General features: G+C 42.7%; 1 protein-coding gene across 8 annotated transcripts in view; it reads left to right on the top strand.

Annotated features, from left to right (window-relative positions):
- The window catches only part of UBASH3B (ubiquitin associated and SH3 domain containing B), a 139,125-nt gene that overhangs the window by 113,849 nt on the left and 4,616 nt on the right, over positions 1-20,660 (top strand). For 6 of the 8 annotated variants that reach the window (XM_036089534.2, XM_036089538.2, XM_078058846.1 and 3 more), the window contains 7 exons: positions 2,616-2,748; positions 4,007-4,127; positions 4,766-4,888; positions 6,127-6,219; positions 7,419-7,563; positions 17,620-17,726; positions 19,277-19,386. In XM_036089534.2, coding sequence (XP_035945427.1) covers positions 2,616-2,748; positions 4,007-4,127; positions 4,766-4,888; positions 6,127-6,219; positions 7,419-7,563; positions 17,620-17,726; positions 19,277-19,386 — 832 coding nt within the window. Of the gene's footprint in view, positions 1-2,615; positions 2,749-4,006; positions 4,128-4,765; positions 4,889-6,126; positions 6,220-7,418; positions 7,564-7,823; positions 8,534-17,619; positions 17,727-19,276; positions 19,387-20,660 lie in introns of those variants that run through there. The other 2 variants (XM_036089536.2, XM_036089540.2) reach the window with 2 other exon arrangements.

Here is a 20,660-nt window from a genome sequence, read left to right as displayed (position 1 = left end):
ATTTGGATAGATTACTAGCGAGGAGATCACCCTGGGAACCATGTCTGAGGTTAAACTCTCAGCTGCCACAGCCAAGGCTGCTCAGAAACTAACAGTAGGTGTTAGGACACCATAATCAAGAATTGAGTGTTTGTTCCAGTAGTCTTGGGTTCCATTCCTAACACTCCCACTCAAAAGCTGTGTGACCTTGGCCAAGTTACATTACCTCTCTGAGCCCCTGTTTGTTAATCCATAAGATGGCGATAAGAATTGCATTTACCTCGCAGGGGTGTTAAGACAGCAAGGACGGACTTGACTTCACATTGATTGGTGCCACATGCATAACAACACTGAATCTAAAAAGCCATCAGCTTTGTGATTTTTTGTCTTTTCTTTCCAACTTGTGTTTTCCAGTCCTCTCCTACATGCTTGTCAAATCAAATGTCTCTTCCACAGAGGTGATCCTATAGAAGAACTGCACTTTCCTGTTTAACCCCAGAAGCAGAAACGACTTAAGGACAGATCTTAAGACAGATCGTCTCTCTCTCCCCTAACCAGAGTTGGCCTCGAGGGGTTAGAGCCCCGAGAGGTGCTCCAGAATCACCCGGTTGCCTTAATGGGAAGTTGCAGAGGGGATCCAAGCAATAGGGGTCAGTTACCCTTCCCAGCCCTTTCTTGCTGCCCTGTTCTTCTTCTCAATTCTAAGTCCCTTCTAAGGAGATCTTTTCCTACCACCCTTATACTAGGGCATCTTGCCCAGTTCTAAGTGGCTCTAGATACTTGTCAGTTGGTGAAGCCCCATCGTGTCCTTTGAATTGCAGGTGGGGGGCTGGCTGGTCCTTCTGGGCTTCACCCATAGGACTGATGTATCCTAGGAAGGTGCCAGCATCCCCCCCAGGACTTGAAAAGATGTCCTGGCTATCAGGCTTCAGCTTCCCCCCTCCGCTACTCTCAACATAAAGCATCTGACTATTATCTTACTGGAACCGACAGCACCAAACTATCCCAGAGTGAGTCAGGTCCTTTGATTACAATGACAGTTAAGAAGGGAAGGAGGTTGGCATTCTCCTTGCCAACGGAGCTGAAGGAGAGAGAGAGCAGGGAGTCTGCCAGTGTCTTCACAGCTATAACAAAGGAAAGAAATTAAGGGACGTGTACAAGCAAGATATCAAAGACAATTCCATCTATCCAGACATCTCAGGCCCCAAAGCTTTGATGAATCAGACAGTGAAATGGAATTTTCTTTAACAGTGATGTTTGCAAAGGAGAGCACCTGCCTATCAGACTGCGAACAGCACTAGATTTTCTTTGTCTACAGTTGCTTAATTTTTTCACTAGGTCCCTTGGGCTGCACATCACACTTAGCTGATGCCGCTCTATTGGGCTGCAGCTTCCTGGGCCCCACCCCAGATCTGCTGAATCACAGTCTGTGACAAGTCGGGCCCAGACGTGTATTTTCTAAAGCTCCCCTGGTGGTTCTGAGAGGCACAAGGGCTGACATGTCACTTTTTCAGGGTAGGAGGCTTCTGAAACCTTTGTGTGCAAGGAGGGATGAGTCTATGTACAGACACAAAGGGGGTACTTCAGAGAGTGGACAGAGTCCTAAAATTATTAAAAATCATAGCATTTACAAAACAGTTTGCCTCACAACCAGTCAGCTTTATTATATGGCTGAATATAAAAAGTTCTTTCCCAAGATGAATTTCGAAGACCACAACTGTGTTAACACTTAATATTCCTGAACAGATGAGGTCAACAGGTACAAACCAAGACTGTGGTGAGCAGACTCAAATGAACGGCCACCATTGTTATAAAGAAGCAAGAAATCTAAAATTTAAATGCTCTCCCTTGAACACTCCTCAGTGAGGCAGAGGAGATACTCATTGGATTTGCCTCACAGCCGTACTTACATGGCAAATGTTTATTAGATAAAGCCTTTTGGAGGCCTCGCTAATCAAAATCATTTAAACATGGCCTAATTTGCTGCCCCCTGTCAGTGAGACCTCCCTGGGGCTTCTGTAGTTAGTGTTACACCCAGAAGTGAGAGGTCTTGGCTCACAGCTCTATACATCTGCTGAGAATGGCCTCCTCTGCAATAATCCTGTATTTAATCATCTCATGGGAGGTATTATTAAGATGGGGAGAGCAGGGGGCTGGGGGGGGGGGGTGAGGAAGAAGGTGGAATAGGGAGAGAATGGCCATAAGCCTTCCTTGATCATTAGGCAAAGTGGCCAAGATAGTAAGAATCCTCCCGCCAACTTGTCAGTTCGGATGGAAATCACCATGGAGAAGATTAAAGGCAACAGGAATTGTAGGGTTTTTTTTTTTCTTTTGAGCCAGAAAAGTAGCTGGAAACAATGGTACAAAATTGATAACTCATTATTCTTTAGCACGCCTTGGCGCCAAGCATGCCTGCCTGTGGCATCCTAAAATCAGGGCCCCATCCCTGCCCGGAGAGACGAACGCATCTATTCCAAGTACAGAAATCCATCCACCCCTGATTTAGTAACTGCAAGACTTCAGTATAAAACAAGATGTTTCTCTCCAGAAATGGGGTGTGCACCATTGAGCCCAATGGTGACATGCTGATGAATTCTGGCCAAACCAGTTACCGTCTTCCTTATCTTCTCCTGCAGTTCTTACTCGATCTTAAACACATCATCTTCTAACGCACTCTCATTTGGTGATGGCGTATTGGAGAGGCGGCAGTATGAGGACCAGGGCCTGGGGGAGACGGCGCCCCTGACTATCATCTGCCAGCCCACGCAGGTAACACTGACCCTAAGTGGGAGGGCTTGCCCTTGCTGCCCCAAAGGGTTCCCAATCTCTCAGGGAGAAAGGGCATGAAATTATAAAAGATACACAGAAATGTCAGGTTAGGAAGAGTCACGTGGATGGAACAGACAGCGTCTACCACATCCAGGTCTAGTCTGGTAGAGAAGGTGGCTCTGCAAACATATAATCTGTAAAGTCATGAGTTCTATCTATTTCAGAGGCCACTGTGACATTAAAGAAAGTAAGAAGGCTCTTAGCCCAGTGCCTGGCCCATGGTGAGTGCTCACATGTGTCTGAGTGCTCAATATATGCCAGGAATGTTGCAGAATGGAGGAGTGGGGATGGGGATCGTTCTGAACAATAGAGACAAAGGCAAGTTGAGGATCAAGAGACTAGATCACATTGGCTGGAGCCCAGGCTTGAATTAGGGGAGAGTAGCAGAAGAAACGGGAAAGATCATGGCACTATCCCACATATTAACCCTGGCAGGGCAACTAACTGGCAGCAAATGTAAAGTGCTGGCCACACTAGGGAAACTAGGAATAGCCGACGATCAACAAGGAACATAGAAACATCTATAAGGATCCACCCAGCAGTTATAGAACCTGAAGTCATTTGGACATGCCTTTGACTAGACTTGCCTATTTCATCACTCCAAGGGAACACCTGTCCTCCCTGAACCATTTCTGGGAACACCAGCACGCATGTAGTGAGACAACAGAGCCAAAGTTGTGACCAGAGAAGCCCAAGCTGGGGGAGACTATCCAGCCATATGGCCTCACCACCATATGTTAGAGGTGAGGCAGACACTTTTGTGAGAAAAGTCCTCGCTCCCTGAAGTTGTGGATCAAGTATCCCTTTGGGGGAGGACTGGATGGCCAGCCCGACCTACTGGCTAGCTCTCCCTCGGAGCTGTAACTCAAGTGGTCTTCACGTTTTAGCAGCGGCCAAATGCTACTCCTATAAACGACCCCAGGACAACACTGGTGTGCGCCAGTCTTTGCAACCCTTTGATTTGATAAAACACCTGCAATTCATCTCATCTGAGCCTCAAAACAACTTGTGAGGTCTATAGGAGGAGTCTTAGTGCCCCCATCGTACAGAGAGGCCAACGTAAATCCCAGGTGGTTCCAGGACCCGTCCCAGTCCTACGCTGGCCGAACTTGTTCTAGAGCTCAGCTCTGCTCCTGGCTCCGGGATGTGTTCACTTTCTTCTGTGCTTCCCCCGCTAATAGTCTTTCTCTCTCTACAGCCTCTGAGAGTCAAGAGCCAGCCCGGCCCTCAAAAGAGATGTCTCTTTGTGTGTCGGCATGCTGAGAGGATGGATGTTGTGTTTGGAAAGTACTGGCTGTCCCAGTGCTTTGATGCCAAAGGTGAGTGGTTGGTTGACCTGCTTAACATTGGCATACCTGTCATGGCCTCTAGGGGGCAGAGTCAAGCTACATTTGTCTAGATGGGGTCCTTTAGGGTTGTTCCGCGTCCTGTAGGAAATGCCTATAATCTGTTACAACGTAAGTCCTTCCTGATGGTCTTGAGTGTTAGGGAAGAGGTTATGTGTTCTTGTCCCCATTCTATAAACTGGGACACCAGAGGCCAAAGAAGGCAAACGTCTTGCCCATGGTCATTTGGCAGGGGCAGAGACAGGTGTCCTGATTCTGTGGCCAGAATTCCCTCCATTACGTCACACTGCCTTATGTTGGTTCCCTTTTCATTTGAGTGGCGCGCCTAAGAGTAAGAGGCTTGCGTATCATACAGTCCTCCTGCTCTAGAGTGTGTGGTTGTTACTGCCACTTAAAAACGATCTCTTGTCACTTTTGTCAACAGAATGCAGGAGCAGATGCCAAGACTCTACCAGAGGAAAAGTGTCCGCTTCAGTGTTTTCTAGAAAGTTCAATTCCATTTCTTTGGCCCAAAAGGAATGGAAATGGGGGGCTGTGAGGATCAGCAACAGAAGTCCTAAGGAAAACAGAAAGTCATCCTTTGTCTGACTTTTTTTTTTTTTTTCTTTCAGGCCGCTACATACGCACCAACCTGAACATGCCTCATAGCTTACCTCAGCGGAGTGGTGGTTTCCGGGATTATGAAAAAGATGCTCCGATCACCGTGTTTGGATGTCTGCAAGCAAGACTGGTGGGTAAGTGTCCTGGAGTGATTGCACAGCCTTTCCTGGCTACTTCTTCCAAAGACTGGTTCCAGTGGGCATGCCAGGACTCTTTCTACGGTTTTCTACAACTATCCTACAAGTAATTTATTTCCCCAATTCAAAAGGGGATTTATTACGCAACCATGAAGTTCAGAACACTGTGCTTGGCACTGGGCTGGTTTCCCAAAGTGAATGAGGTGTGATCCCTTGAGGGCTGTATGACCCAGTGATGGGGTAAGGTCAGCTTCTAGCGCAGGGGTGCAGAGGAGAGAAGCCTGGAGTGGCTGGGTGTAGCGAGGCCGACTGGATCCTTTGAAGATGGTCAGCTCTTTGCAGGTCTATTCCATACCTGCCAGGCAGATACAGCAGCCTTGTCCGGTTCAATCATGTCACACATTCACTGATCACTTACTTTGTGCAGGGTCCTATGCTAGGTGTTGGGGATCCAAGCGAAAGCCCCCACCCTTAGGGAAACAAACTTTTAAGTGGATAAATATCATACATCCTGAGTATGCTCAAGAATAAAACCGTGTACAGAGAATTAGGAGAGCATAATAAAACACACAGAAGAGGGGAGGAGAAGTCACCTGGGCAGAGAAGGAGCAGGAGGGTAGGAAGTGTATGCCTGGTGGGGAGAACAACATAAAGTCGTAGGCGTGAGAAATAACATCGAAAGTACTTAGAAAAAAAGCTCTCTTTTTCTAGAACATGGCTTGTGAGCCACACGTGATACGGCTGGTGAGCTGGATAAAGACAAGTTCACAGAAGACCTTGCCCCTCCATATTAAGGTGTTTAGACTTTATCCAGTAGAAAAAAGAAGTGTGTTCCACGAGGAAAGTGTTAAAGTATCGGGTGTTGGGACTTACCTCTGTTATCTAAGAATATGACAGGCTGAGATCTTGTTTAGTGCAAGATAAAAGTAAAACAAGATCTCAGTGGCACAGTAAACTATCTCATTTATATCACAAGTGTGAAATCAGAGCATTCTCGTGTTTCTGGATCTCTCCTAGATGGATATTTTCCTGCCTGTTAGCGCCACAGAGAAGGAAAGAAAAAGACAAGAGGGGGTCTTCCATATGGGCTCTTTCATGGAAACACTGATGAGGGGAAGCTAAAAATGCCAGCTCTCTGTGAGCCCCCCACTGACAAGGGGGTTTGCAGGGTCTGCCTGCTGCCCGCTCCCACAATGAGCTCCAGCAAACCGATTCTTTTTTGCCTTCCTTTGCAGGGGAAGCCTTATTGGAGAGCAACACCATTATTGACCACATCTATTGCTCCCCATCCCTGCGCTGCGTTCAGACTGCATACAACATCTTGAAAGGTTAGACTGGATAAAGGTCAATGAGTCCATCCTTCTGCCTCTAGACAGCCCTACACCTAGGTTATCCTAGACTTGTGGGACATTAGCCAATGGAAAGCTTCAAATGTGGAATTCTTAGCCATGATTCTTTTGGAAGATGTCTTTGCAAGTGTCCCCAAATCATACTCTGGCGGCATTAAATGACATGAAAGGAGGTATACAGATCATTTTTCGCTTGAAAATGTAAAGCCCTCTCGGATGAATGGTAGGCTTGTGAAATATCGTTGTCTGGCAATAATTTGGAGCTTACAGAGTGTGATCCTTTTTTTTGCAGTGAAACAGTGAAATCATTTCCTCCCACTCTGCTCTGTTTTTGCTTCTTGTTTACAGTAGCAATGGTGCTCCTAAGTATCTACAAATCTTAATCATCCCTGTTTCTGCAGTTAATTGGATGGCTTTGAAAGGACCATTGCTATAAAGATACTCAACTTTCACCCTAAAATCAGGGGAAGCTCGAGTTACAGGGATCTCCATTCTCATTTCACTGGAAGGAAAACTAGTAGAAACAGAGTGGAACTATTCACTTATACCAAACAAATGAATGAGCCAGAAATAGCCAAGCCAATGAAGAATGGACACTACCTTTGAGGCTTCTATTCCTTAAGTAAACCAGAATGCATTTATATATTAAAATACTTTATATATTAAAAAACTGGGCTAACGGCAACATAAAGAAAATTAAACAGGGACAAGTCCTACTCTGAGGGTAATTATTCTTTGAGAAAACACAGGACTTGGAAATACTCAAAACTGGATTTTCTGGTAGAGAAAATGAATAATTTACATGATATTCAAATACAGTATAAGCTATTGTAGAGCAGTGGATGCTAAGAGAATTTCTGAGGTTTCTTAGCAAGGCCATCTTGGGACTTCCCTTAGAAAAAGCCATTCTAGTAGTCACAGAAGTATATACATGATATGGGTAATGACTTGTGTTCCTTTCCTTAAGTCAGAGACCACGTAAAGCCAGCACACATCCTGTTGGTGGGGCCAGTGTATCAAACTCATATGTTTGTCACACATGGAAATTAAAAACCCCTTGACCAAACCCACGTGCTTCCACCTTCTTTTAGCTTTATGTGGCAACTGGTAGAAAAGAGAATAGATTTACCAGAATTTGTATGGCCATTCCTTCATCTTCATTTTATTTCACATCTAAGGTTTACAACAAGAAAACCACTTGAAGATCCGTGTAGAGCCTGGCTTATTTGAGTGGACGAAATGGGTTGCTGGGAACACATTACCTGCATGGATACCTCCATCAGAGTTAGCTGCCGCCAACCTGAGTGTTGATACAACCTACAGGTAACCCTCTGAGCTGCTACCTCCCAGACTCAGTGTGGACGTACTTTTCTATACCAGGTCAGGCCAACTATGGAGATGAAGGACCAGGCAGAGCCTACGGGCAGGTGTCCATAGTGGTGGGAGTCAAGTTACGATTTGAAAAACCACAACCGGAGAAAGCTAGCATCCCCTCGTACTTAGCACGAGTATGGACACACATTGGGCTTTCCTGACTTCATTAGATCTCTTTCAGTGAATGATAAAACCACTTTGCATTCCAGGATTGTGCACCAGCTAAGGATGATGCAGTTCCAGAAGCTTGTTGGGGGTTAAGGGAAATGACAGGGTCTTGCCTTGGACCGTCATTTTTCAAAGATTTTTAATTCTCTTTATCTTCATTTATTATTGCCGTAACCCCAGAATAAGGTGAGCCACTTTAGGAAAGCCTCTTGTACTCTCTTATATATGAAAGTCATTCACTTAGTGACCACACATAACAACGATGGCAACAACAACTAAGCTCTATTGATCATTTTCTGCGTGTCAAGCACTGTGTAATCTAATCTGCTTTACCATCTCCCCATTCCTAGTTCTTTGCTTTTTCCATGAGACCAGACTGTGGTGGGAGTAAAAAGAAGTGTTTAGAGATTGATCACAAATGAATAATCCACATGGAAGCAATTAATGTAACTATATTATTATTGGTGAACTCTCAAAACTGCACTCGGGCGTTTGTAAAATGTCCCTCAGAAGGGATATTCATGCCCATTATAGAGGGGAATTAAGTTCATATTTCTTAAGGCAGAATTTGAAGCAAGTGACCAATATAAATAGCAGTTTCCTCCTTGTGATATCCTGTGACCTTTCATTTCAAATACCTACCCAAACCACAAATGACGCAGTGTGAGCTTCTGGCATGGATAGGAGAAAATATCTTTTTTCCATATTCATTTTCCTCTTTTGTAAATAAAACTTCGGATGACCCCATAAATTAATGTGTGCTACTTACCTAAAGGAATTAGCATGCCTCAAAAATAAAATTAAACCAATCAATCAGATCCCCTACTAATAATTCAATCGAGCCTTGAACAACGTAGGGGGTGAGGGATGCTGACCCCCACACAGTCAAATTCACATATAACTGTAGATTTCCCAAAAACTGAACTACTAATAGCCTACTGTTGACCAGAATTCTTACCGATAACATAGTCAATTAACACATATTTCGTAATCTAACCAAAGAGGCAAAGAATCTGTACTCAGAAAACTATAAAATACTCATGAAAGAAATTGAGGAAGACACAAAGAAATGGAAAAACCTTCCATGCTCATGGATTAGAAGAACAAATATTGTGAAGATGCCAATGCTACCTAGAGCAATCTACACATTCAATGCAATCCCCATCAAAATACCATCCACTTTTTTCAAAGAAATGGAACAAATCATCCTAAAATTTGTATGGAACAAGAAAAGACCTCGAATAGCCAGAGGAATGTTGAAAAAGAAAAGCAAAGCTGGCGGCATCACAATTCCGGACTTCAAGCTCTATTACAAAGCTGTCATCATCAAGACAGTATGGTACTGGCACAAAAACAGACACATAGATCAATGGAACAGAATAGAGAGCCCAGAAATGGACCCTCAACTCTATGGTCAACTAATCTTCAACAAAGCAGGAAAGAATGTCCAATGGAAAAAAGACAGTCTCTTCAACAAATGGTGTTGGGAAAATTGGACAGCCACATGCAGAAGAAGGAAATTGGACCATTTCCCTACACCACACACAAAAATAGACTCAAAATGGTTGAAAGACCTAAATCTGAGACAGGAGTCCATCAAAATCCTAAAGGAGAACACAGGCAGCAACCTCTTCGACCTCAGCCGCAGCAACTTCTTCCTAGAAACATCGCCAAAGGCAAGGGAAGCAAGGGCAAAAATGAACTATTGGGACTTCATCAAGATAAAAAGCTTTTGCACAGCAAAAGAAACAGTCAACAAAACCAAAAGACAACTGACAGAATGGGAGAAGATATTTGCAAATGACATATCAGATAAAGGGCTAGTATCCAAAATCTATAAAGAACTTCTTAAATTCAACACCCAAAGAACAAATAATGCAATCAAGAAATGGGCAGAAGACATGAACAGACATTTTTCCAAAGAAGACATCCAAATGGCCAACAGACACATGAAAAAGTGCTCAATATCGCTCGGCATCAGGGAAATCCAAATCAAAACCTCAATGAGATACCACCTCACACCAGTCAGAATGGCTAAAATTAACAAGTCAGGAAATGACAGATGTTGGCGGGGATGCGGAGAAAGGGGAACCCTCCCACACTGTTAGTGGGAATGCAAGCTGGTGCAGCCACTCTGGAAAACCGTATGGAGGTTCCTCAAAAAGTTGAAAATAGAGCTACCATATGATCCAGCAATTGCACTACTGGGTATTTACCCCAAAGATACAAAAGTAGGGATCCGAAAGGGTACGTGCACCCCGATGTTTATAGCAACAATGTCCACAATAGACAAACTGTGGAAAGAGCCAAGATGTCCATCGACAGATGAATGGATAAAGAAGATGTGGTATATATATATACAATGGAATATTATGCAGCCATCAAAAGGAATGAAATCTTGCCATTTGCAACGACGTGGATAGAACTGGAGGGTATTATGCTGAGCGAAATAAGTCAAACAGAGAAAGACATGTATCATATGACCTCACTGATATGAGGAATTCTTAATCTCAGGAAACAAACTGAGGGTTGCTGGAGCGGTGGGGGGTGGGAGGGATGGGGTGACTGGGTGATGGACACTGGGGAGGGCATGTGCTCTGGTAAGCGCTGTGAATTGTGTAAAACTGTTGAATCTCAGATCTGTACCTCTGAAACAAATAATGCAATATATGTTAAGAAAGAAAAAAAAAAGAAGAAGAATGTAGCAGGAGGGGAAGAATGAAGGGGGGGAAATCGGAGGGGTAGACGAACCATGAGAGACGATGGACTCTGAAAAACAAACTGAGGGTTCTAGAGGGGAGGGGGCTGGGAGGATGGGTTAGCCTGGTGATAGGTATTGAGGAGGGCACGTTCTGCATGGAGCACTGGGTGTTATGCACAAACAATGAATCATGGAACACTATATCTAAAACTAATGATGTAATGTATGGGGATTAACATAACAATAAAAAAATTTTTTAAAAATGGGCAGAAGACATGAACAGACATTTTTCCAAAGAAGACATCCAAATGGCCAACAGACACATGAAAAAGTGCTCAACATCGCTCGGCATCAGGGAAATCCAAATCAAAACCTCAATGAGATACCACCTCACACCAGTCAGAATGGCTAAAATTAACAAGTCAGGAAATGACAGATGTTGGCGGGGATGCAGAGAAAGGGGAACCCTCCCACACTGTTAGTGGGAATGCAAGCTGGTGCAGCCACTCTGGAAAACCGTATGGAGGTTCGTCAAAAAGTTGAAAATAGAGCTACCATATGATCCAGCAATTGTACTACTGGGTATTTACCCCAAAGATACAAATGTAGGGATCCAAAGGGGTACGTGCACCCCGATGTTTATAGCAACAATGTCCACAATAGACAAACTGTGGAAAGAGCCAAGATGTCCATCGACAGATGAATGGATAAAGAAGAAGTGGTATATATATACAATGGAATATTATGCAGCCATCAAAAGGAATGAGATCTTGCCATTTGCAACGACGTGGATAGAACTGGAGGGTATTATGCTGAGTGAAATCAGTCAATCAGAGAAAGACATGTATCATATGACCTCACTGATATGAGGAATTCTTAATCTCAGGAAACAAACCGAGGGTTGCTGGAGTGGTGGGGGGTGGGAGGGATGGGGTGGCTGGGTGATAGACATTGGGGAGGGTATGTGCTATGGTGAGTGCTGTGAATTGTGCAATACTGTTGAATCACAGATCTATACCTCGGAAGCAAATAATACATTATATGTAAAAAAAAAAAAAAAAAAAAGAAGAAGAAGAAGAAGATAGCAGGAGGGGAAGAATGAAGGGGGGAAATTGGAGGGGGAGACAAACCATGAGAGACCATGGACTCTGAAAAACAAACTCAGGGTTCTAGAGGGGAGGGGGTGGGAGGATGGGTTAGCCTGGTGATGGATATTGAAGAGGGCACCTTCTGCATGGAGCACTGGGTGTTATACGCAAACAATGAATCGTGGAACACTACATCAAAAACTAATGATGTAATGTATGGTGATTAACATAATAAAAAAAACCACATACTTTGTATGTTTTATGTAGTCTATACTGTATTCTTACAATAAAGTAAGCTAAACAGAAAACATAAATTTATAGTACTGTACTGTATTTATAAAAAAGAAATCCACATGTAAGTGGACCCACACAGTTCAAACCCATGTTGCTCAAGGCTCAACTGAACTTCACATTTTGCCCTATCTACCCTATGGCAACTGTTTTTCCATCCTTGGTGGGAAATAGCAATAAATTATTGTCCCCATGCCAACAGCCCTCATACCTCTGGGCTGGAAAGAGGGTGAGTTATTGCCAACACTGGTGAAATGACTTTCCTAACACCCCCAGCACCTCCCAGCCAACCTGGGCCAACCATGTCTTCAGTTTCCCCCTTAATTGCATCCTGCAGTTCTTCCCAAGTTCATTTACAAAGTTCTCCAGAATCATTCTGTCTGAGCCTTTCAGTGCACACGCAGACACACACAGCAACAGAAGCACAGGCAGAAGGATGAACACCAGAACTTGGGGGCCAGGACATGGTCCTTATTCCAGATTTTTCTTTTCTTCTACAGAAAATCAAAATTCAATTCAACCGCTTTTCATACAAGGGGGAGAAAAGGATTAAGCCTCTAATTCTATAAATCAATTGTGAAAGTCAACATTAAAGCACATGAGAGGCACAGCTCCTAGAGTTAAAGTCCCTCTGAAGTTAATTATGCCAAGTGTGCCAAATTTTTGAAGCAAGTAGTGATGCCCAAATGACTGAATAAATGTGGTGGGCAGAGGGCAAGAACTGAGAGCATATTATACATCAAGCAAGCACCACTTAGAGAGTCCTGTCACCTTGGAAAAAGAAGGAGTGAGGATGGAAGCAGGTTAAGGAAAACCAGCCTGGTGACTAATACCCAAGCGTCATCCACAGGCCCCAAGACCGAGCCTGGGGGCTGGGTGTAAAAAGCATTCCCAGTCTTAGGGAGTTGGGCCAGAAGAATCAAGGCAGAAAAAAACAAAATATACACCATTTGGATATGGCTTCAGAACAGGGCTCTAAATAGGGGTGCTAGGGGAATGGTATGCGGATGGGACATGAGTCTGGAGTGTTAGAAGGGCAATGAATCATACTTTATTGTGGGGCTCAAGGCAGAAGCCTGCACTATAGCCTAGGTCAAAGCGGGGTGGGGAGTAGAGTGTGTACCGGGGAGAATACTATTCCAGGGATGCTACCTGAGCACTCAGTGCTCTGAGTTCCAGGTCTAGCTGGTGGTTGGAGGCCTACCTGACTCTGAGTACAGTACATAGGTCCTACAGTTATGGCTAAAAGCATGGTGCATGCTGCAGACAGGGGTGAGGAAGCTTGGACTCTGGCCTACCCCCATCAGAACTAGTTCAACCATGGAAGCCTTTCATAGGTTCCGCTTCAAGGCAAGGACTGCCAAAGGCAAGAACTGACCTGGAGAAACTGGATCCCAGCATCTACCTGCTCTTCACTTATACAAATGTCAAACATTACAATATGGTCTCACCATGGAAATGATTCCCTGAGCCATACAAGGTGGCCTTTTGTCACTGTGCAGGGCTCCTGGGAGACCAGGTGATGTAAGTGGTAATGGAACTGGATGAGAGGTGGGGATGGAAAAAAGAGTTTGCTCCAGAACAATGAGGGCCATCCCTAAAAGTGGTGATTCATGTCTCCCTCTATCCCCCAGGGTGTTGTGAGACTCAGAAGGTTGTTTCCTAGGAGAAGTATGCTTGCTGAGGGAATGTGATTTCGATGAGCGTGGGTTTCCTTCAAATGGAAGGGGATGGCACTGAGAATGCCATTCTTCTTCTCTGGACAGTAAACCTAAGGGCACAGAAGGGCAGCCTTGAGGGGGCACGCTGTCAAAGGCCATCCAAAATTCCTCTGGGTTTTTTTTTTTTTTTAAAGATTTTATTTATTTATTTGACAGAGAGAGACAAAGCGAGAGAAGGAACACAAGCAGGGCAAGTGGGAGAAGCAGGCTTCCTGCCGAGCAGGGAGCCTGATGTGGGACTCGATCCCAGGACCCTGGGATCATGACCTAAGCAGAAGGCCAGACGCTTAACCATCTGAGCCACCCAGGCGCCCCCAAAATTCCTCTGGGTTTACAGGCAGTGATCTCAGACTCAGATTCAAATCTAGCGCCTAAGAGCTGCTGATGGTGTAAGTGCAGGCAAGTCATCTCTAGCCTTTCAGAGCCTCGGTTTTGTCAACCACAAACAGGATTTGCAAAAGGGTTGCTAGGAGGGCTATGTTCAAAGCATACAAGTAGGACACTTCACGCAGAGCCTGACACATGGGAACCTCTCCGTAAATCTTTGTAGTAGCAGTAGCAGCAGTAATGTATTCTGATCAAGAGGCCATGTGAATTCACTTTGAGGACTCACAACCACCTCCATCCACCATCCACTAAACGCCAACAATGAAAGACAAAATAAGACAGGAAATATGATATAGTTGTACTCGAAAACAAGATACACTTCTCATAGACTGGCAACTCTAAGTAACAAAGGAAGATGGGAGCAGGCAGAAGTGGCTGAGATTGAAGACACGCAGTGTCATCAAGATGGGAGAGCCCTGCACTGATCATCGATCAACCTCTCATGCACCTTTGTACACTGTGCATAATTATCATTTGCACCAATAGCCTGCTCACCCCAACCACACACTGAGAGCTCCTCAAGCGCAGAAACTGGGTTCTCTTCGCCTCTATGTTCCCTGAGCTTTTCCTGTTTCCAGGTATATGGTCTGTGTTCAAAATAAGAAAGAAAAGGAAAAGACTGATGAAGATTTCATAATGTCACAAGTCCAGGAGACCGAATACCTGCGTTGAAAATCTACCCTTACAACTCCCCAAACTCATTTTACAAGGCCAGCATTACCCTGATACCAAAGCCAGATAAGTACTCTATAGGAAAGAGATAAGGACTTGATAAGAAAAGAGAACTACAGATCAACGTTCCTAATAAATATAGATGTAAAAATTCGCAACAAAATATTAGCAAACCAAATTCAACAGCACATTAAAAGAATCATACGCTGTGATCAAATGGGATTTATCCCTTGGATGCCAGGATGGTTCAACATACAAAAATCAATATACGATATACTGCATTTGTAGAACAAAAACTAAAAATCATATGAATATGCTCAACTTATGAAGAAAAATCATTTGACAGAATACCCCATCCATTAATAATAAAAATGCTCAACAAATTGGTAGAGAAGGAATATACCACAACATAATAAAGGCCATGTATGACAAGCCCACAGCTAACATCAAACTCATGGTGAAAAACTGAAAGCTTTTCCTCTAAGATCAGGAACAAGGCCCACTTTTACCACTCATGTTCAACAAAGTACTGAGAGGCCTATCCAGAGCAGTCAGGCAAGAAAAAGAAATTAAAGGCACCCAAATTGGAAAGAAAGAAGTAAATGTCTTTGTTTGTAGATCATATGATTTTATATAGAAAATCCTAAGGACTCCACCGTCAGATTGTGAGAACTACACATTCAAGTCTCTCAAACTACTGAGTTTGTTTGTGGAACCACAAACTCAGCAAAGTTGCAGGATACAAAAATCAACATACAGAAATAATTTGTGTTTCTATGCACTAACAACACATCTGAAGGAGAAATAAAGCAATCCCATTTACAATAGCATCGAAAACAAAATACTTAGGAATAAAATCAATGAAAGAGGTGAAAGATCTGTACACTGAAATATACAAGACTGCTGAAAAAACTGAAGAAGACACAAACAAATGGAAAGATATCCCATGTTCATGGATCAGAAGAATAATATTAAAATGTCCATACTACCCAAAGCCATCTATAGATTAAGTGCAATCCCTATCAAAATCCCTATGGTATTTTCCACAGAAAGAAAAAACAATCCTAAAATTTGTATGGTACTACCAAAGATCTTAAATAGCCAAAGTAAACCCGACAAAGAACAACAAAGCTGGAAGCATCATACTTCCTGATTTCAAACTGTACTACAAATCTATGCTAATCAAAACAGTATGGTACTGGCATAAAAATAGACACAGACCAATGGAACAGAATTGACAGCCTAGAAATAAATCCTGAAATACGTGTTCAACTAACATTTGACAAGGGAGCTGATAATACTCAGTGAGGTACGATAGTCTCTTCAATAATGGTGTTGGGAAAATTGGATAACAGCATGCAGATATACCAGTCACAAAAATTAACTCAAGATGAATTAAAGACTTGGGGCGCCTGGGTAGCTCAGTTGTTAGGCGTCTGCCTTCGGATCAGGTCCTGGGATGGAGCCCCGCATCAGGCTCCCCGCTCAGCGGGAAGCCTGCTTCATCCTCTCCCACTCCCCCTGCTTGTGTTCCCTCTCTCGCTGTCTCTCTCTCTCTCTGTCAAATAAATAAATAAAAAATTTTAAAAAAAAGAATTAAAAAAAATGAATTAAAGACTTAAACATAAGAACTGAAAGCATATAAAGTGAGACTCCATCAAACTAAAGTTTTTGCAAAGCAAAAGAAACAATCCAAAAAATGAAAAAGCAACCTACAAAATAGGAGAGCATATTTGCAAATCATATTATCTGATAGGGGGTTAATATCTAAAACATATGAAGAACTCCTACAACTCGATAGTTAAAAAAAAAAAAATCTGATTTAAAAACAGGCAGAAGAATTTAACAGATATTTTTCCAAAGACGACATACAAATGGCTAACAAGTACAAGAAAAGATGTCAATGTCACTAGTCATCAGGGAAATGCAATTTAAACCCACAATGAGATACCACCTCACACCTGTTAGAATGGCTGTCATCAAAAAGAGAAGAGCTATCCAGCGTTGGTGAGAATGTAAATTGGTGCAGCCACTATGGAAAACAATAGAGAGATTCCTTTAAAAATTAAAAATAGAACTACCATATGACCCAGCAATCCCACTTGTGGGTATATATTCAAAGGAAATGAATACAGGAGCTCGAAGAGATATCTGCACATGATATCACTCATGTGTGGAATCTAAAAAGCCAAACTCAGAGAGACAGCAGAAGGGTGATTTCCAGGGACTGGGGGATGGGGAAAATGGGGAGATGTTGGTCAAAGGACACAAACTTCAAGTTCTGGGGCTCTAATGCACAGGGTGGTGATTAGTTGATAATACGGTATTGTATACTTGAAAGTTGCCAAGAGAGTCGATCTTAAATGTTCTCACCACAAAAAGGAAACAGTGATCATGTGACATGATGGAGGTGTTAGCTTAACACTATGGTGGAAATCATCTTGTAAGAACAGGTGTACCTGATCAGCACTTTCACACCTTGAAATTAACAACGTTAAGTGGCAATTCTATCCCAATAAAACTGGAAAAAAATTTAAAAATAAACAAAACCTATTCTTACAGCTTATGGTGTATAAGGCTAGAGAAGAGGGGCTTGGGAGCTCTACAGAGATAAAGAGATCTAAGCTCTGCTTTGCTTCCTGTTAGCTGTGTGACCCAGTACTGCTGGTCAGAAAATTAGTCAAACTGCTTATGAGCTAACCCGCAAGTGGTACCTGTACTGAATGTTTCACTTTTCCCGCGGTCACTCTGACACCTTGCATGCACAGCTTTTATTTCTGCACATTCTGTACATTTCGACCCCGCTCCCATAGAGTGGAACTACTCTTCTCTATACCTCCATCCTTTATAGGGAAATGGGTAACCAGAAATATGGAAACTCTAGAAAGGTCTTGACATAGAAGTTTAGAATCCTATCTATTGCTTTGTCTTGGGATCAAAATGTTTTCATTGCCTTTGTTCATCTTTTCTCTTACAGACCTCACATTCCAGTCAGCAAATTAGTGGTTTCAGAATCCTATGACACTTACATTAGTAGAAGTTTCCAAGTGACAAAAGAAATAATAAGTGAGTGTAAAGGTAAAGGTAGGTGATATCATCTTGGACTCTATATTTAAATATGTGGTCATTCCTCCATCATGGTCTATAAGCTATTCAAGATGTTTCAACTTGCTTTAGCAGACTTGCTTAGTAAGAGAGGGAAGTAATTCCCAACTTTCTTATAGATACTTTCATGTTAAGTTTGTAATATTCTCTCGAGTACCTAAAACGGTAGATATGCCATGGGGATATAATCCAGACTTAGTTACTACATGAAATCATTTAGAATTCTACATAACAGCTATTTATCTTGCACTCTGTGAAGGAAGTTCCCTGTTACAATTTCCAGAAGTTTTTTAGCATAACACTATTTTTGCCTCTGATTTGATCCAGGAGCGAGGACACCCACACAAAGCACACCTTCACCAACCCACTGTCACTGCTACCATTAACCAAGAGCAGTGTTCTGGAAGACTCAAGTCTGTTACTCAATTTGATAAACACTGAACTCAAATATTTAATGAAACATAAGACTATTCACTATCAATTTTTAGAGAAAAAAGGGATTACAAAAGTATATGCACATTTCTACTGCCTTTTAAGTTATCTTCATAAAGCAAAAACTAGAATTATACACACCCAAATGTTAACAGTGGAGAGCCCTGGTCAGCAGTATTGTAGTTCATTGCCACCTCTCAGTTAACATTGAGAAACCACTCATTTCATTTACTACTCCTGTGCTCCCCACTGTAAAGATACTCATCAGCATAGGCTATCAACCAAAAAGTATCAAGTGCTCCCAGTTCTACAGTGGCAACATTGAAAACTATATTAGAAGAAGTAGCAGAGAGCACTGTAGACATAGAATAGTTTTGTGTCTTGATTGTGGTGTTTACAAAGAGTCACACAGGTGATAGAGAAACCTGGCGGAATCTAAGTAAACTGTGGATTACACCAGCACCCATTTCCTGATTTTGCTAGGGTACCATAGCGAGGCAAGATATTCCCACTGGAGGAGGCTGGATGCCTGGTATGTGGGACGTCCCTGGTGTGCATATGTGTATATATACTATCTGCTAAACTATATACACACACAATGTGTATCTATATGTTTGTGTATATACATATTACATAATATGTCATACATATATGATATATAATTTTACACATTTTATATATTTACATATTGTATATATATATAATTATAACCTCCTATGCATCTATAATTATTTTAAGATTAAAAGGGTTTTTTTAATGATATTAGGCTGCCTTAACAATACAAAGCATTTCAAAATATTGTTTGGCCAAACTGTCTCATTCTTGAGAATGTCTGTCCCTCCCTGGAATATTTGACCTCTAGTATTTACAAAGTTTATATAGGTCTTTATAGAAATGGTCTTCCCAGGGGTGCCTGGGTGGCTCAGTCTGTTAAGAGTCCCACGTTGGGCTCCACACTCAGTGGGGAATCTGAAGACTCTCTCCCTCTGCCCCTCTCCACTCTCTCTCTCTCTCTCTCTAATAAATAAATAAATCTGAAAAAAGAAAGAAAGAAAGAAAAGAAATGGTCTTCCCAGTCCTTGCTTTTCTTCCCTCAGGAAATAACATCCTGATTGTGGCTCATGCATCTTCCCTGGAAGCGTGTACCTGCCAACTTCAGGGTCTGTCCCCTCAGAACTCCAAGGACTTTGTACAAATGGTCCGAAAGGTAATTCATACCTATATCTCAGAGGCCTGTGGTGCCAAACAGTTTTACAACATTCCCTGACTGGCTGATGGCTAAGTTGTTTGGAGCCTGTGTTCCCTGTGAGCTGGGAAGATGCATGTATTGATTCACTCAACCAAGATCTACTGAGCGGTGCTCTGTGTAAGGTGCTTTATTAGGCCTTGTGTAAGAGAAAAAAGATGTGTTTGAGCGAGTTTTAGTTTCTGAGAGCGCAAATTTAGGAAGTAGCTAAGAATTCTAAGCAAATTGTCTGGACTTCCCTGAGGGGCCATGGATTGGATGACGAGGGGTGAGTGGACCCAAACGGAGCATCTGACAGCTCAGCTAGAAGAGAGGGCCTGGGTGGTAGGCCAAAGGAAGCAGTGATTTAAGACGATTGGGCTGCAAGGCAAACCAGGAACAAGGCCATGAGACAAAACCCATGAGAATGACCCACACATCTGGATTCTTCCTTCTCATGCCCGTGAAAGACGCTTTCCCATCAGCTGCCCTCCCACACACTTCCCTCCAGGCTGACTTACATGCTTCCTGTATCTGCCCCCAGAGAACCTGATTCAAACTCAATTGCAATGCTTTTCTCTTTTTTTTTTAAGTTTACTTATGCATCTGTGTCTACCCATTACTCTGTAAGCTGCTTGAGGGCAGAGATTTTTGTCTTGCTTATAACTGCAGCTATGGTCCCACGCACAAAAATACGTTTAGAGATGAGATGCCATGGCTCCTGACATTAGGAAGGGTACAGCTTCAGCTTTGAATATTACAGATACCCATGCCAAGAAGGAAAAAAAAAATAAGAAAAGACAAAACTGGGTGAAATATTTTTTAAAATAGCGTAATCTCTCCCATGGTCCAAATATAATTTCTGAAATGTCTGAGCTGCAATTTTAGCTTGATTCACAATTAGGAATTAACTCTGAGCACCTTAGCTTTCTGTGTGATTGTCCTCTTTCCTCCCACACTATTACGCAGCAATCTAGAAACAATTACTTAATTACACCAGGGGAGCTCACCATTTAATGAATCTTTCTGATGAATCCCCTTGCAATGTAAATACCCTTCCCTCTAGTTTGTCACTTTTATCCATTTCATTTTTCTTTATTGATTTTTGGAAGAGATGCAGGGTCTACAAAGCCCCTATCAATTCCTGTGACTATTCCTGATTCCCAAGGGCCACCTGAAGATCTTTATGTGTAGGTCAAAGCAAAAGCATTAAACCTCTGTTTTCTATTTCCCCTTCCTTTACTACTCTGACTTCA

Source organism: Halichoerus grypus, chromosome 11, assembly GCF_964656455.1.
Source record: "Halichoerus grypus chromosome 11, mHalGry1.hap1.1, whole genome shotgun sequence".
Lineage (NCBI taxonomy): Eukaryota > Metazoa > Chordata > Mammalia > Carnivora > Phocidae > Halichoerus > Halichoerus grypus.
Note: the sequence above shows the minus strand (reverse complement) of the source record. Positions and strands in the feature narration are given on the sequence as shown.